We start from the raw sequence: 18,529 nt of genomic DNA on the forward strand, positions 1-18,529 counted from the left end.
GGAGTGTGAAGTCCCGTATACCCTAAATTCCATATATTAACAGCTAAATACACTCACCTAAAGGATTATTAGGAACACCATACTAATACGGTGTTTGACCCCCTTTCGCCTTCAGAACTGCCTTAATTCTACGTGGCATTGATTCAACAAGGTGCTGAAAGCATTCTTTAGAAATGTTGGCCCATATTGATAGGATAGCATCTTGCAGTTGATGGAGATTTGTGGGATGCACATCCAGGGCACGAAGCTCCCGTTCCACCACATCCCAAAGATGTTCTATCGGGTTGAGATCTGGTGACTGTGGGGGCCATTCTAGTACAGTGAACTCATTGTCATGTTCAAGAAACCAATTTGAAATGATTCGAGCTTTGTGACATGGTGCATTATCCTGCTGGAAGTAGCCATTAGAGGATGGGTACATGGTGGTCATAAAGGGATGGACATGGTCAGAAACAATGCTCAGGTAGGCCGTGGCATTTAAACGATGCCCAATTGGCACTAAGGGGCCTAAAGTGTGCCAAGAAAACATCCCCCACACCATTACACCACCACCACCAGCCTGCACAGTGGTAACAAGGCATGATGGATCCATGTTCTCATTCTGTTTACGCCAAATTCTGACTCTACCATTTGAATGTCTCAACAGAAATCGAGACTCATCAGACCAGGCAACATTTTTCCAGTCTTCAACTGTCCAATTTTGGTGAGCTCGTGCAAATTGTAGCCTCTTTTTCCTATTTGTAGTGGAGATGAGTGGTACCCGGTGGGGTCTTCTGCTGTTGTAGCCCATCTGCCTCAAGGTTGTGCGTGTTGTGGCTTCACAAATGCTTTGCTGCATACCTCGGTTGTAACGAGTGGTTATTTCAGTCAAAGTTGCTCTTCTATCAGCTTGAATCAGTCGGCCCATTCTCCTCTGACCTCTAGCATCAACAAGGCATTTTCGCCCACAGGACTGCCGCATACTGGATGTTTTTCCCTTTTCACACCATTCTTTGTAAACCCTAGAAATGGTTGTGCGTGAAAATCCCAGTAACTGAGCAGATTGTGAAATACTCAGACCGGCCCGTCTGGCACCAACAACCATGCCACGCTCAAAATTGCTTAAATCACCTTTCTTTCCCATTCTGACATTCAGTTTGGAGTTCAGGAGATTGTCTTGACCAGGACCACACCCCTAAATGCATTGAAGCAACTGCCATGTGATTGGTTGATTAGATAATTGCATTAATGAGAAATTGAACAGGTGTTCCTAATAATCCTTTAGGTGAGTGTATATCCTTACCGTGTTAACCTGAGTTTGGACCATCATACTGTATGAAATATTACTTAATGTGAATCCATTGCACCCTTTTTTATCTTCTTTAAGACTTCTCGTATCTGAATGCAGGGCATACCAACAAGCATGGACAGACAAGTAATCCTGCACCATTTATCGTTGTATGTGCTGTTTATCTTTAAAAAACAAACCAGTCATGCTTTGACGCCAAGTTAGGTACACAAACAATTTTTACCCATTAATCTTCCTCATAGCAATTTAGAAATGCAGCTTCAAGTGGAAGCTCTAAATTTTAATTAAGGGAACTAAACAAGATAAGATAAACAAAGTTGATTAAATATATTTTTGCCATATGAAACCTGTTTTATTTTTCCAAAATTCTGTTTAATTAAAAAAAAATTACTTTATTTTTTCTGATTTCCTTGTTTTCATTTTTTTAGGTGTTACAGTAGTAGGCTAATACATATTTTCCCCACATGAAAAATACTGCAGTATACTTCAGTATTTACTATAGTAAACTGTAGTGAAATTCTTTAATACTAAATTGTTTTAGAGCTTTACTATAGTAAATGTTAAAGTATAGTATTTACACAATACTACAAAATAGTACAATTATCTACAGTTTACTATTGTAAATATTATATCATACTAAAATATTTTTCATCTGGGTGTTCAAATTAAAAGGACTTTTATTTTGGCGAATCGTGTGTGATAGCTTAAGGTAATAATAAAACATTTTTAATTATTATTCGGACACCTTGCAATTACGCCAAGGACCATTGGGGGTCAGCACACCCCTGGTTGAGAAACACACGTTAGAAGTAGGGAACGTTGCAACAAGTTTGAGCGATTGAAGGCATTATCACCAGTATTACTATTCAATAATAGACACTGTGTATTATTATTCGATATTGTATATTGTCTAACGACAAATAATTATATTATTATGACTGCCATTATATATATATATATACATACATACATACATATATACGTATATATATACACGTATATACATATACGTGTAGTTGTGGCCTAATGGTTAGAGAGTTGGACTCGTGACCAGAAGGTTGAACTCGTGACCCCTACTTGCTCCCCGGGCGCTGCAGTGATAGCTGCCCACTGCTCCGGGTGTGCGTGTGGTCACCACTTGCTGTGTGTGTGTTCACTACTCTCTGGATGGGTTAAATGCAGAGGTCACATTTCGTTGCCTTGTACATGTGCAATGACAATAAAGTTGAATCTAATCTAATCTAATATATATATATGTATATATATATACATATATATATATATATATATATATATATATACATATACACCTACCCATAACCTTAAACTGTATGAATTCAAATTAATTTTAAGTTTTACATTTTATTGAAAACAAATGCCTTTATGGTCTGTAAGGTAATAGAATATGGTTAAGTAGCATTTTCAATGAGAGGTTGTCTAGAACCCCGATCTTATACAGACTTTACGCCACGTTTGCTAAATGTAAATAGACACTCCATTAAAAGAACCTCTAATTTGGAGACGTTGACGTCACGTCAGGTCGTCATGTGGGTCACCCGCACTGTTAGACGCTCAAGACATTCGGACAGACGTTCGATTAGACGGTCGGTAGGTCGATCGGACGTTAGGTTTTGCACGGATCCCGCGTCGTAGGATATGCCCAAAATTCGGATTTGAAGTGACAGTCTGAACGTATAGCCTTTGTTGCTTCTCATGACAGTCATATTAAGGACGTTTACAGTTATAAAGCAATTAAAAATAGAATGATTAATACCTGACACGCGTTCACAGTTCCTTTTTATTAATATTTTATCACACATCTATTTTTATTAAATGTGCACGAATAATGAGCCGCCACCCGAGACATCAGTTCGTAGCGCCGCCTACTGGTCAGTTCACACGAGAAACTATGAATCACTAGAACAGTAGTTCTCAAACTGGTGGCCCCGAGATGGATCCAGGGAGCCACAGATTTTGTGGCATTTTATGAAATGTAGAAATTGATCATAGATTTTATGCAATCAAACATCAGAAAAATAAGACCACCAGACAGCTGATAGCTGCCCACTGCTCCGGGGGTACGTGTGTTCACTACTCTCTGGATGGGTTAAATGCAGAGGTCACATTTCATTGCCTTGTACATGTGCAATGACAATAAATTGAATCTAAATCTAAAAGAATTGATGTTTCAGCATTATATAACCGAATATGTTTTTGTTTAAATAAAAATGTTAAATTTAAGATTATAAGTCTTTATTTGGGGGGCCGCAAAGCGATGCACTCTACACAAAGGGGGCCTTACAATGAAAAAGTTTGAGAACCACTGCACTAGAACAACTTCACCATCATTTACTATTACTATTATTTACTATTTGTAATTACTTCACTTATACAGTCAATTTAAAAAAGTAAAAGAAACGAGTGAGTGATATAGGGCATTGCCGGGAGCGCTGCGGGCGCCATCTTGTACCATTCCTTCCTTTCAGTCGAAAACATCCAGATGCAAAGCAAAAAACTACATTTAATGTTCAACTCATTTTTATTAAAAAACAATCATTTCATTTATTACAACAGCTTGAAGATGTGACTGAATGAGCTGTACACATTCATCTTTACACAATGTTTTGCATGTAATGTATCAATGTACAAAAGGTAGAGTGAGTGGGGAAATTCATGACTGATGAGAAACCAAATGTTGGTCACCTCTTAACCTCATCATTGCAAAGCATCGTGGGTATTCAAATAAACAATGAACCAAAGACCAAAAACAATCTTATGCTGAAAATGAAGTTTAAACCGGATTGTGTAATGAATGAATCCTGTTCACTCCTTCAAAGTGCTTGTAACATTTCCCCCCCAAATTCCAGCAACAGGTTGACAGACACTCATGAAGAGAAGCTTGACCCTACAGCAGCGCTTCTGATGGGCGATGTGACCCGACTCACAACCCAACAACTGCTAATGACTTTAACAGTTCCCATGAGAAAACGCACGCGCGCACACACACACACACACACACACACACACACACACACACAACTAAACAGGTCCTGTAAAGTGCAGTTAAGAAAATGTAAATGCTGGTCTGAGTTACCCAGAAGCCCTTGCAGCACAGACCATTTAAAGGGAGGTTTGGGGTACTGACAGATTTGGAATAGCTGCTTCTTTAACACACTTGTACGATTGTACCACAAGCTGCTGTTACACACAGTAAACATGAATCACGTATGAACTCAAACACATGAGATGCTGATTAAAGATGTCTGAAGTTTAACAAGAGAACATTATAAACTATTATCATCATTTCCACATGTGCCATGATCAACAAACAAACATTCAAACCAAACGATGCAGAATTTTAAAAGGGATTAAGCTGGAAAACTGATGGAATCCAATAATAGCGACTCATTCTGCTGGTGAGATTCCCTTTAGCAAAGATTTCAGATTCATGTAGAAGTGCCAGCGACGTGATGCACTAAATGAAGCACTGTTTAAAAATGAACAATCCAAACTACACACATCTGTAACATCACACACGCCTGAGGTCTAAACACGCCATCTGTGCTTGTGTGATCAACGTTCTGTTAGTTTCAGTGTCTAAACACACACACACATGATGGTTAAACACGCACGCACGCACGATGGTTAAACATGCAGACACACACGCAGGATGGTTAAACATGCAGACACACACACACACACACACACAGAGACACATGATGGTTAAACATGCAGACACACACACTCACACACACACACATGATGGTTAAACATGCAGACACACACACACAGAGACACATGATGGTTAAACATGCAGACACACACACTCACACACACACACATGATGGTTAAACATGCAGACACGCACACACAGAGACACATGATGGTTAAACATGCAGACACACACACTCACACACACAAACAAACAAACAAACACAGAGACACATGATGGTTAAACATGCAGACACACACAACACGAAGATCATCTTTGTACACACACACACACACGTCTGTATTTACTGGTGGGATATAAACAGATGTATGGCAAGGATATGATCATAGACAATGAATGTGAATTTTCTTTTTATAGCTTATAAATACAGTATCTACACAGTATGTAGTACAAAAATATTTGACCTTTTGCGGGCACTGATATTTAAAAAAAGGTGAAAAATAAATCAGAGTCTAAAAATGGTCAGGCACGAGAAGTCGTCCGTGATTGTAAGCCGTGTTTTCATTCAGCTGCGGACTGGAGTAAACACAAACATCCAGAGACGCCGCAGATGATTTTTGGTTGCGATTATGGAGCTCACACTGTTGCCATTGATTCCACTTCCCATGATGGACAGCGTGCATCTCAATTCGCACTGCAGCTCTGAACCATCAGATGTGAAACTGACCTCGCTGCAGTTCTGTAACTCATTCCAGTTGAAGGTCAATGATGCCTTCAATACAAAATTAGTAGAAAAATAATATGAGTACCATCTTCTTTGAGGGCTCGGGCACCCAGCCAGCAGTTGATTGTGAAATTCTCAGATAAAACGGTCGCCCGGGATCACAGTGAGGTTCTGCTCAGAGCCTGTGGGTGGGGTGGGGTGGTGGGCGTCTCACCTCTCTGAGGGGTTTCATGTGAATTATTTGGCATTGGAAAGTGTTTTAGAATTCCTTCAGCGTGGTAGAAGGTAGTTTGATTCTAAACTCCTAGATTAAGGCAACGTATTACATTTGTGTTGATTTCATAAAAATTTCTCTTAAAAAATGTACAAATTTCTTTTAAAACAAAGCTCTATGGCATAACCAATAAACACTGTATAGAAAATATATAAATATGTTTCTTTTCTGTTAATGTACAGGACCGCCAGGAATCCGGACAGGAATTGAATTCTCCCCGCACCCCTCCCGTCATCGACAGCTATTTACACAGAGGTGATGGGCGGGGCCTAGCGCAGGATGGGCGTGGCTCAGGACGAGTCCGTGCAGGGCGACGGGGGCGGGGGGTACAGATGATGCGAGTAGCTGCGCTCCGTGTACGGTGACGGCGGGCAGCTCTCGCAGTTCTCCTCCGCTGAGAGGTACTGGCTGCGCGGGGTGGGCGGAGGTGGGAGGGGCTCCGAGTCATAGTTGAGGTCGCTGGTGTAGCCCTTAGCTGTGGCGCTGGACACGTGCGGTGGCCGACGGCCCGGCGTGTAGTCGCTGTCACACACGTCTGTGCTGCAGGGCGTCGTTGGAGGGGCAAAGTGTCTGTAACTGTAGGGTCTGTAGCTGGCGCGCGCACACACACACACACACACACACACAGTGTTAACGCAGTCATGCTAATTCACTTATCAAGACGCATGCAGAGACACTGAACCATCATCGATGAGCTCTTGTTTTTAAATGGAAACCTCATTTTCTATTAAACCATTGAAAAAAGACCTTGACCTTTAACCCTACCCCTGTGGGAAAGCTGGAGTTACCTGTACGAGCGGTGTGTCGACGGGCTGTTAGACGAGTACCCTAACTCCATAGTGTACTGTGACCTCACAGTGGCGGGTGACGGAGGAGGATTGAGAATCTGAAACACCATAAACAGCAGATGACATCGACGACACACTCAAACCAAAGTCACACAGATAGACTCAACATTCCATTTGATTTGTCAGACTCACAGGAGGGAAGTAAGGGCCCTTGGTGCTGGAGGAACTGCTAGAGGAAGCACCCGTCACGTGAGCGCGGTCATACGGGGGTCCGCTGCTGCCTCCCATGATGCTCAGAGAGCCGATGACAGATTTACCTCGAGACATTCCTGAAACGAACACACAAAATACACTGACATCACTGCTGCCATCATCAGAGTCTCCTCTCAACTCAGCGTGTCTATCAGTCAGTCACCTGGCAGAGATCCCGTCAGAGAGTTGGGGTGGGGGACGTAACCCAGCGGCACAGACGAGGGGCCGTGGACCACAAAGTCATTGGTCATGGTCTCACCGTCATCCTTCATCTGAGGACACAGAACACGCTGACACACGAAGTAGACGGCGCCCACCACGAACAACACCATGACAACACCCACGATTGAGCCGATGGTGTTGGTGGGAGGAAAGGACGGTTCTTCTGTAGCATCTGAGAACAAAACAACGCGGTTGGAGTCTGTTGCAGATCAACTCTGACGTGAAGGAATGAGAATCAGACTTACAGCATCCGATCTCATCAGAGTTATCGGTGCAGTCCATGTTGTGGTCACACTTCTTATGGCGTCCGATGCACTGACCGTTGGCACAGGTGAACTGATCTAAAGGACACAGAACTACAGAAAGAGAGAGAGAGTCTGTGAGTGACCCTGAAGCGAACTGTTAACAGACTAAAGAAGAAAAAACACACTGCACGGAGCGTTACCTTCACATTTGTTCTCGTCCGATCGGTCCTGGCAGTTGATTTCTCCGTTGCATCGCAGGGTTAGATCCACACACTGTTTGCTGTCACACTGAAACTCCTCATCCGAGCAGACGGGACAGTCACGCTCATCGCTGCTGTCATCACACTCGGCGAAACCGTCACAGCGCCACGCCTGCGGGATGCAGTCCACCTCACCCGACGCGCACGAGAACTGCTCCGGAGAGCAAGTGGGTGGCTCTGAAGAGAGGTCAGGGGTCAGACGGCAGGTAATAGAAACACACAGTGAGAGCAGGAAGTGAGAAGTCAGTACCTCCACAGGAGAGCTCATCCTGCAGCAGCACCAAGTGAACGGGACAAGAGCAGCGAGTCGTTCCGTCACCCTTAACAATGCAGATGTGTGAACAGCCTCCGTTATCAGACGTACACGGGTGTCTGTCTGCACGACACACACACACACACACAGAGAGAGACATCAGCTCTGGTTTTCCTCTAGTAAATCAGCGTGAATCTCAGAAATGCGGATGAGACGAGACTTACTGTACTCCTCCATGTCGAGCTCGTGGACAGCGTGGATGTCGCTCAGAGATGCGATTCGTGCCTGAATCTTTGTCCGGCCCTCGCGAGTGACCTTGTCGATCCGTTCGATCATCTGCTGTTGACGGTCGATCCAGTACAAGTGATTCCCGAACACCGTCAGACCGACGGGCTGCAGAATGTTGGCGTCCTCAATGACGACCCGATTGGCTCCTGGCAGAGTGTTGTGGAGAGAGGGGAATGGTTAAGAAAGCGTTCGAGTGACATGTGACATGAGCTTCATGCTACGCTGCGAGAACTGACAGGCGGACGACGTCAAAGTAGCGTGAGAGCAAACTGTCGTGTAGGATTTTTCGCATGGCTCTCGCAGTACTTGGATGTCATCCACCTGTCGGATCTTGCTGCGCCGCATGAAGTCAAACAAGCCTACTGTGTTTATTTCTGCTGGAGCGTCAACAGCAGTGACCTTTAACCCCGTGAGCTCACCGGACAGATCGCTGCTCTCGATGCGTCTCAGGTCCATGTCCACCCAGAAGAGTTTGTTCAGCTCATTATCGATGGCAAGAGCCACTGGCTTCCCCAGACCGCTGAAGAACAAAACCTCCCGCTCGGTTCCGTCCAGAGCGGCTCGCTCAATCTTAGGTGAGCGCTCCTGCAGGTTAGTGAAGTACATGTACCTGCAGAACAAACAAATAATCCTTCACATGTGTTCATGAGTCACAGTGACACACAGAGACGGTCCGATACTCGAAAACACCCTAAGACACATCTGTCAAATAAAACAACTCACCCTTTCTCAGGGTTCACCACGATGGCTCGGGGTTTGTCGTGTTCTCCACGGAGAACCACACCGACTCGAGAACCGTCCGTGCGCGTGACATTAATGACGTTGGTGACTTCACTCGTCCAGTAGATGAAGCGACTGTAGATGTCAATGCTGAGGTCATAGGGCTGCAGGCCGAGGTTAGCCCCGCCCACCATGCTGGGCACCACCACCACGCTCTGTGATGAAAAACATCAGATGACTCTAGAAAACAAAAACCAATGAGTCACGAGCAGCCGGTGTCACCGTGGTTACCTGGTTACCGTCCTCCTGCACCCGGCGGATCACATTCTGTTTGGAGTCGATCCAGTAGAGGTGTCTGTCCAGCGGGTCGTAGTCGATGGCACGCACGTTTCTGAGACTGTGGATGGGCAGCATGATGTCAGGACTCTGCTGCTCATCAATGACCATACGATTAATGGCCGACTTCTGACTGAAGAGCAGAAAGGACGAGGGTGCTGACAGACAGAGAGAGAGAACAAAAGGTTTCTATTGAGTACTCTTATTTTACCATTTTTAATTCAGTTGTTCTCAAACTGGGGGCCACAGATTTTAAAGTGTAGAAATTTATCATAAATGTTGTGCAATCAAACATCAGAAAAATAAGTCCACCAAGCAAAAGAATTGATCATTGTGTAACTGAATGTGTTTTTGGTTTAATTAAAATTTTAAGTTTAAGATTTAGTCTTTATTTGGGGGGGGCGCAAAGCGATGCACTCTATACAAAGGGGGCCTTACAACCAAAAAGTTTGAGAACCACTGTTTTACATTACTTTCAAATATCTACAGTATGTGAATGTGTTTATAAATACAAAATAAATATACACAGCGCACAGACATTTCTTATGTAAACACAAACTTTTGCTCTGGAGGTGATTTAAGCGACCCAAAAATGAAAATTCTGACATCATTTACTCGCCCTCTCGTCCGGTCCGCACAACACAGAAGAAGATATTTTGAAGGATGTTGGTAACTGGCGGCCATTCACTTGCAATGGTTTTGTGTTCATACAATAGAAGTGAATGGGGGCCGGCGCTGTTAGGTTACCAACTTACTTCAAAATACCTTCTTTTGTGTTCTGCGGAAGGCCTCTAACTGCTCAACTGAAGCACACACAGTGACGGCACTAAATGACACGTGAACTCACCGCTGCATGTCTTGTTGTCTGAGTTGAGCGAGTAATGAGCCGGGCAGCCGCACACAAAGCTGCTGACAGGGACAGCGAGACACAGATGAGAACAGTGACCGTTAGTAGACGCGCACGCGTTCCAGCCGCCCTGCCGGGATGAATGAAACACCAGGATGTCCATGACGTAATCCAGGTGACCCTGTATGATGGTGCGGTTCTGCCCGCTGGTTTTGTTGGCCCGTTCAATGCTGCGCTGGCTCCAGTCGGTCCAGTAGATGTAGTCCTGATACTGCGTGAGTCCAAAGGGATGCGGCAGATCATCTGCGATCACCTCTCGCTCCAGACCTGCGGGACACACGAACAACACTTTTACTGAGCAGCTGCTACAGTAAAACTGATGTGAACGCAAGTGTTGACGTCAGTGACATTCACCCAGCATGTTGGAAGATTCGATGAGCGTCGTGTCGAGATCTGTCCAGTAGAGACGGCGCTCTGCATAGTCGATGGTGAGTCCGTTCGCACGACCCACGTTCGGCACCAGAGTGATACGACCAGACCCGTCCATGGCAGCGCGGTCGATCTTGGGCCGGCCGCCCCATTCTGTCCAGTACATGAAGCTGAGAAACAGAGGAGCACACGGTGAGATCACAAAAGAAAAACCACCGTTCCAACAGAGCCGACAGGACACACGCTCACCCCTCGACAGGGTCCAGCGCCAGAGCTCGTGGACTGTCCAGATCCTTCCACACCAGGACCTGTCTGTGCTGACCGTCCAGTTTGGCCACCTCGATGCGGTTGGTTCCGGTATCGGCCCAGTACAGGTTCTTTCCCAGCCAGTCCACAGCCATTCCCTCAGGATAATCCAGGCCGAACTCCACCACGTGCTCTAGAGCGCTGCCATTCATAAACGCTCGACTGATCGTCTGACAAAACACAAGAAAATCAGCAGATCTAAACAACTTCCTGTAAGATCCGCTTCAGACAGATGGAAAGAGAGAGTTCCTCACCTTCAGCGTTATGTCCGTCCAGTAGATCCGGTTGTCGGTGATGTCGAAGTCGAGCGCAGAGGCTTCCTTCACTCCCGTGAGCGGGATGGCCACGTTGTTGGTGTAGGTTTCCAGAGAGATGCGCCTGATGTCAGTGTGTCGTGAGAACAGCAGGAAGGCCTCAGGAACGATACAGGTGGTCAAATCCGCCATGAGCTCCAGACCGATGGGACACGCACACGTCACACCCTGAGGTTTATAGAGACACAGATGACTGCAGCCGCCGTTAGCCACCGCACACGGGTTCACACCTACACACAGGAGAAATACTCGCACGTTAAAAATCCACCACAACAACACAACACAAGAGCCTCTTTACATCACAGTCAATTCTCACCGAAGGTCTTTTGAACGTATGTGGCTTTGATACCCATGAGGTCGGGCAGCTGGTCTATGATGACCTCTCGCTCAGCGCTGCGTTTGTGCACACGCTCAATGCTGCGACGCTGCCAGTCCGTCCAGTAGATGTAGTCGCCCAGCAGACTGAAGCCGAAGATGTGAGGCAGATTCTCCTGAACTAACACCCGTCTGCCCGAGCCATCCATCTCCATCACCTGACCCAAGACAACGCAACATTCACAAACACTTCCCATCATCACATCACTCAACAACATTAGATCAAGTTTGTGATTGGCTGTATGTGAGCAGCACAGAGAGAGAAAGAGAACATGACTGAAACAAGAAACAAAGTGAGAAGAGTGTGTGGAAAGTTGGCAAAACTATTAGCCAGCAATAATGAGAAGCAGCCGTGGACACACACACATTGATTTCCTCATGTAAACATTCAACGATCACCTGAATCTAAACACAACAAAAATTAAAGATGGCATGAACAGTGGACAACATCACAATCATGAGATATGAGTCCAGCATTACAGATGTTTACAAGAATGAGATCAAAATGACACAAACTCTCTGCTGCAATCTCACTCCCTGACACACACACAGCTGAACTCGTGATGAAAACCTGTGTCACCAATCCAACATCAATCTCTTGTGTCCTGAACTCCACCTCATTTTTCTCAGAAACGAGTATTCCAGAACTTTCTTTTCTCCAAACACACACGGGTTTAAAATGAAATTTCCATCTTGAGCACTGCGACCTCAGTGGAACGGTCTCTGCTGGTTTGAGACTCGTGACCGCAGTGTGGTGTGGCTTTCAGATTCTGGACTATTCTAAACTGAGTGAACCGCAGCTGAGTGGAGGAGAAATCACAAACAGATGTGTGCTGCTGAAGCCACAGAACCCGACGAACACACACTTCTAGAGCAAAGAAATCTCGTTTCACAGAATGGGCAAAATTTCAGGAGAAACTCAAGAGCACATTCATGATGTTTGCACTCAAACACACGCTCTTAACAGTCTCACCTCGATCACGTCCATCTTGGCGTCTCCCCAGTAGATCTTTCTCTCAGCGTAATCGAGGGCGAGTCCATTTGGCCACCCTAGTGACGTGTTGACCAGCACCAGTCGGTCTGTGCCGTCCAGAGCGGCTCTCTCGATCTTTGGCTCTTCACCCCAGTCTGTCCAGTACATGTACCTGCGGGACGAGAGGCGGGACCTTCACGCTGTATTCATACTGCAGGACGTGGAATAGTCAACAAAGGAAAGTTTTCTCACCCTGCGACGGGGTCCAGCACGATGGCTCTGGGCTCGTCTAGATCTTCTGATATCAGGATCTTTCTCATGGTTCCATTCAGCCGGGTCACCTCGATCCGGTCTGTGCCGGTGTCGGTCCAGTAAAGATTGCGTGCAATCCAGTCGACCGCGATCCCATCCGGGTGATCCACCTGCGACGTCACCACAAACTGAGTGTCGCTCCCGTCCAGGTACGACCTGCGAATGGCTCGGACGTCATCGTCCGTCCAGTAGACGTAACCCTCCACGGGGTCGTAGTCGATAGCGATGGCATGGCGGATGTCATCGGTCTGAAGCACGATGTCTGTGAAGTCAGGGGTGTCGAGAGAGATTCTGCGCAGGTCTGTGCGTCGGGCCAGCAGGAGAAGCTGTGTGGCACCTGGTGAGGGGTCAAAGGTCAAATCCACAGGTCAAACTGTGTCACACCAATAAATCCACGATCACGTCACATGTCGGTCTCGAGCTCTGATTGGAAGAATCACGCAACAGCAAACATTCATATTTGTTTCAGCTATACAGTCTGTTGGATGATTTATCACATTCATCCATAATCAGATTCACATCAAGCAGCAACATTTACTGAACAGGACAATGCAGACAGGAAGTGACATCACGGCGGGTGTGTCTCACCATCTCTGCAGGTCTTGTTGTCGTCCAGCAGTTGGACTCCAGTTGGACAGGCGCACTGGTAATACGGTTTAACCGGTGACAGCAGACACAGATGAGAACATCCACCGTTCTTCAGAGAGCACGGACTCGGCACATCTGACAAAAAATGATTTCATCATCATATTTCATGGCGAGCGTTCACACAAACTGACCTCTTGTGACCTCACACAGATCTGAGATAAGGTTAATAATAACTATTAACCACAACTAAAACAAAAGAATGAGAAAGAGAGGACTGTCATAATGGAGTCATTTTGTGATTTTAATATCATCTTGTTTTGTTATCATTGTATATTTCTTGTCATACTTGTAAATGTAAAATGCTTTTACTGAGCACAACCCTAACCTCTGAACTGATACTGACAACCTGAGAGAGAGAGAGAGAGAGAGAGAGAGAGAGAGAGAGAGAGAAAAACAAACTACTGCCTTCATCTGTTACATCCAATGCACATATACACCGTTTACTTTTATTCCATTCTCATGTTTCTGCCTGAAACCTACATTTGATATTGATATTTTTGTTTTCTATATTATATTTGTTTATTTAAATATACTTTCTTTTATATTTCATTCTATATTTTACCTCTTACTCTGCACCTTATTTTAATTTTAATCTCATGTTTGTACTTATTGTATGTCTTTGGTTATATGTTCAATGCTTTGGCAATATTGTAAGAACACGCAATGATGCCAATAAAGTACCTTGAAATGTAAAATTGAGAGAGAGAAAGGATCCTGTCAACCTCACTGAGAACTGTCATCAATCCTTCGCTCTTTTTCTGTTTATACTGAGAAGTATATACTTTATACTTTTATTTTATTTTTATCTAAATCTGTATTTGTGCAGAATGTTTATATTTAATTTTCCTGTGCTTTGACAATTTAAAGTTTGTTTTATCATGCCAATAAAGCTTCTTTGAATCTTGAGAGAGAGAGAGAGAGAGAGAGAGAGAGAGGATGTGTGGTGAGGAGGGGGGTGTAAGGAGGAGAGCGTCTGCTTGTTGGAGTTTTTCAGCGCTATGTGAAATTCTCTGCATTCAATCAGCACACAGAAGAGAAGAGAACAGAAGCTCTATTGTGTGAGCAGCCTGTGTGTATTGTTACAGGAAACCACTCAAAGCATTATGGGAAATCAAAGCATAGACTGACTGCCTTATTGTTCAGCAGCTCCAAAATAAACTGAGCTGAATGAAGAACAAGTGCACATTTTTACCTTTATCACACACTGAAATGTCAAGATTTCAAACAAAAACATCAATCTCATCGAGAATGATGATGATTGAGACACATCTGATCTCTGAACATTCCACATGTTGTGAAGATAAACCGGGACGTCTCTTACCCATTGGCTGTCTCTTCTGGCTGAAGACGTGGATGTCCATGGGTGAGAAGATGTTGGAGTGGATTTCTCGGCTGTTTTCTCCCGTGTGTTTGTTACAGGAGTGTATGGAGTGTGTGTTCCAGTCTGTCCAGAAGAGCGTGTCCTCGTACAGTGTCAGAGCAAACGGATGAGGTAAAGACCCTTTCACCACAATCTCCCTGTGAACACGGAGTCAAACACACGTGAGACACTGCAGGTGTCCAAACGCACACACATATAGTATCATGAGCGCACTCGTTTACCTTCCAGAACCATCCAGATTTGAGCGGTGGATGAAGTTAAACTTGGCATCGGCCCAGTAGAGCTTCTTAAGGTCGTAGTCGAGGGTGAGTCCGTTGGGCCAGTGAATATCAGTGTCAATGATAACAGAGCGATGGGTCCCGTCCATCCCAGCACGCTCGATCTTTGGAATTTCACCCCAGTCTGTCCAATACATGTAGCTGTCAGAGAGAAGGGACACCTGAACACCCTGCTGAACATTCCATCATGATCTACATCATCAACCCATCTGCCAGTTAGAAAAAGTCTCTCATTTGTTTCTTTATGCTGATAAACACGACACGCCTCCAGCGAAAGGAAACCAATGAAAACACATCTGGACTGCAGTGAACTTTGACTTCTGACACTGCAGACACACTTCTCTCAACAATTACAGCTAGATATTTAGATATTGAAACTACTGCTACTGCAATGTGGGTTAGAAACAAGACAGCGAGACCTGTGAGAATCCTCTCATCAGTGTGAAGAACAAGGGAAAAAACTCTCATCCTGTACAACACTCACAGATGTTAAGAGAAGAGATGTTCCGATACCCTTTTTGCCGTCCCGATACCTGTGCTCAGCTCAGGGTACCGATCCGATACCTGTGCTCAGGGTACTCAGCTGTATATACTACTAGCCCTGTATGAATTATATGTGCTTCAGACTTACCCGTTAATAAAACATACAGTCGAGTACACTAGAGTATTTTTATTATCTGACAGACATTTGACAGTAATATTATTTCTTTTTCTTAAGTCACCGTTTTACTGGCTGGTTGGTCCACTCTGAAATACTGGCAAACAGCGGACATACTGCTAGAACGTTTTCATTTCTTCTTTGTTGCGACGCCACGGCACAACTCCCTGTGTTGCATTCTGAGCAGCGAAGAAGCTCGTGGGAATAACTATGTCCTGTTTAAGAAAATGGTATCGGATCGGTAAATGAAGTACTCGCCGATGCCGCTACCAGAATTTTATGTGGTGTCGGTGGCATTTCCCATACTAGTATCGGTCTCGGAACAACCCTAGTTAAGAGGTGACAACATCAGCGCTGATGATGATGTTTGTTTGATTGTTTGTTTTAACGCCATTCCAGTTTCTGTGGTGATTTTCATGGTGAGAAAAATGAGGTCTATATTATAATTAGATTTTTATCTTTTATTTTTTCTAAAAACTTAAAAACTGTATTTAATGTAAATCCGGTGATGATGATCTTAGTGTGTGTTGGAACAGAAGAGGAGTTTCAGATAAAAACACTGAAGTCATACAGTAACAGCACTTTCACTTCATTCGTGTTTTTATAGACACATGAAGCTGATGGCGGTCTCGTGTAGTGGTGTTTCAACGTTCACATATAAAAGCAGTGATGTGTGTTTAGCTGTGAGCGCTGCTAAGGTTATAAAAATCATCTCTCTCTGAATCCACCTCAACTGATGATGATGATACAGCGAGAGAGCCCATCCCTGAAGACACGTCCAGACACAACTGTGTGTGTGTCTGTGTGTGTGTGTGTAGAAGGTGACTCATCTCACACAGACACACACAGGGGTGGGACTTCACATGAATGTGTTTCACTTTGGTGTGAATGTCTCAGATTTGTTGTTTGGACAGCTGCAGCATGAGGGAGGAGTGATGATGCATTTCCTGTGAGCATGAACACCTGAGATGCTTGCAAAGAAGCATGAAGAGAGCAGTAAATCAGGCTGGCAGGTCAAATAAAACCAGACCCTTCAATGACATCAACAACACACACACGCTCAGGACCATAACAGCAGCTCTTTTCTTAAACCGAATCTATTTTAGATCAAACAGGTAAAATGAAACAGGTTATTTTCATCAATTAATTTTAAATGTAATCAAACTGACTGGAGCTACCCGTGCATTAAAGGGTTTTGATGCACATCTTCCAACCTAGACCATGGTATAACAAATATTAACACATGTGTCCTACAGTCACTGAATTATCCTCCAATCACACATCAGACTTCAGAGGAGCCCAAACTAGATGCATTATTATTTTCATGGGTTTAGAACACACCAGCGTCAATGAATTTCATTATCAATTAGTTGGTCTGTGAGGTCACTTGCGAGCTGCGCAGTCATAAATCAAATGCGTCTCTTTACCTTTTAAAATGACTGTTTTAGATGCGTCTCTCCGTGCAGCACGCAGTTTTTAAACGTGTGATGAACTGGGCTTGTTTATTGCTTTATACTGTTGTATGAGGTCTACTTATGACGTTCGCGTGGTTTTTACATTCGAAAACATCAAAATCAATAAGTAATAGGCTATTTTCTACCCGGGTTTTGAGGCCGTCTCGTCAAACGCTCGGTTTTAATGGCATTGAAGACTTGGAAGTAAACGCCCACTGCTATGATTGGATGGCAGTTTGCATAGTAAACTTAGTTGGAGCCTTCTGTGAATTTGGTTAGACACGTAACGTTACACATTATCAGGACATATCAAGCGCTCTCTAACAAAGCAATAGTGACGCATAGTACAAATATGTTTTACTCACATAAGATTGCTGCGCCATTCCTGTCAGATCCAATATTGACTGCACAACACTGCTTTTTAATTTTAGTCTCTCTGCAAATCCAGCGCCTTGTTCACAAAGGAATCCATGGTGAAATGACACGAACAATAGTGATGTGCACTACGACTAATTTGACAGTCATTTAAACTAAAGTTTTGTAACCGTGTTGTCGACTAGTCTAAAACTAAGAATGGCCCAGAAGTCGGTCCAAAAACTTTGATTAGGCCATATGTAATAGATTTTAAAGACTAAAGAATGTAGGCTATTAATCAAACTGTTCATATCCAATATTTAATGTAGCTAAAACAGGCATATGTGTTCCACTATTCTTACGTTATGATCAGTAATATTTCTGTATTTGCTGATGCACCAGCCCTGACTGGATCGTTTTAGCGGCTGCAATGAGCATTTGTTTGCTTTGGCTGGTCTGTGCCTGGACTTAAAATATGTAGTCTATACAAAATCCATTTTATTTTCTCCTTTAAATCGTTTTTTTTTTACTCTAAAAGTTCAATTAAATTTTAGTAATCAAATTAAATTAAATCTTAGTAAAAGTGTGTCTATTACACTGAAATCATGAAACTTAAAATATTAAACAACAATTAAATAAAAGCTTAAAAACGAATGTTTCATTATTTGTTTATTTAAATGATGTTGAATGAAAAAAACATAGCTTTTTTTTAATTATGTCACAATAGAAGTAGCCTACAAGTTATAATTATGGTAGGCTTATAGCATATCAACAAACAAGCCTGCATTATATCATGTTTTTATAATTTGTAAAGCAAAGCAATGTGTCTAAACAAAAAAGTGAATAGAAAGCAATGGACAAAAAGTACTGAACAAGC

At 43.9% G+C, this 18,529-nt stretch overlaps 1 protein-coding gene across 1 annotated transcript in view; it reads right to left on the reverse strand.

Moving 5' to 3' along the window:
* Nucleotides 1-3,808: 3,808 nt before the first annotated feature.
* lrp6 (low density lipoprotein receptor-related protein 6) overlaps nt 3,809-18,529 on the reverse strand; it is a 32,927-nt gene continuing 18,206 nt past the window's right edge. The window contains exons 3-23 of the mRNA XM_057324036.1: nt 15,130-15,327; nt 14,849-15,045; nt 13,468-13,602; nt 12,820-13,216; nt 12,568-12,739; nt 11,536-11,752; nt 11,160-11,449; nt 10,849-11,075; nt 10,585-10,769; nt 10,171-10,497; nt 9,279-9,481; nt 8,991-9,202; nt 8,687-8,877; nt 8,204-8,413; nt 7,977-8,102; nt 7,667-7,903; nt 7,467-7,577; nt 7,163-7,393; nt 6,940-7,076; nt 6,748-6,845; nt 3,809-6,550 (exon numbers count right to left, since the gene is read on the reverse strand). Of these exons, the coding sequence (XP_057180019.1) occupies nt 6,250-6,550; nt 6,748-6,845; nt 6,940-7,076; nt 7,163-7,393; nt 7,467-7,577; nt 7,667-7,903; nt 7,977-8,102; nt 8,204-8,413; nt 8,687-8,877; nt 8,991-9,202; nt 9,279-9,481; nt 10,171-10,497; nt 10,585-10,769; nt 10,849-11,075; nt 11,160-11,449; nt 11,536-11,752; nt 12,568-12,739; nt 12,820-13,216; nt 13,468-13,602; nt 14,849-15,045; nt 15,130-15,327 (4,402 nt within the window). The 3' untranslated portion in view covers nt 3,809-6,249. The remainder of the gene's footprint in view (nt 6,551-6,747; nt 6,846-6,939; nt 7,077-7,162; nt 7,394-7,466; nt 7,578-7,666; nt 7,904-7,976; nt 8,103-8,203; nt 8,414-8,686; nt 8,878-8,990; nt 9,203-9,278; nt 9,482-10,170; nt 10,498-10,584; nt 10,770-10,848; nt 11,076-11,159; nt 11,450-11,535; nt 11,753-12,567; nt 12,740-12,819; nt 13,217-13,467; nt 13,603-14,848; nt 15,046-15,129; nt 15,328-18,529) is intronic.

This window comes from Triplophysa rosa, linkage group LG24 (genome assembly GCF_024868665.1).
Source record: "Triplophysa rosa linkage group LG24, Trosa_1v2, whole genome shotgun sequence".
NCBI lineage: Eukaryota > Metazoa > Chordata > Actinopteri > Cypriniformes > Nemacheilidae > Triplophysa > Triplophysa rosa.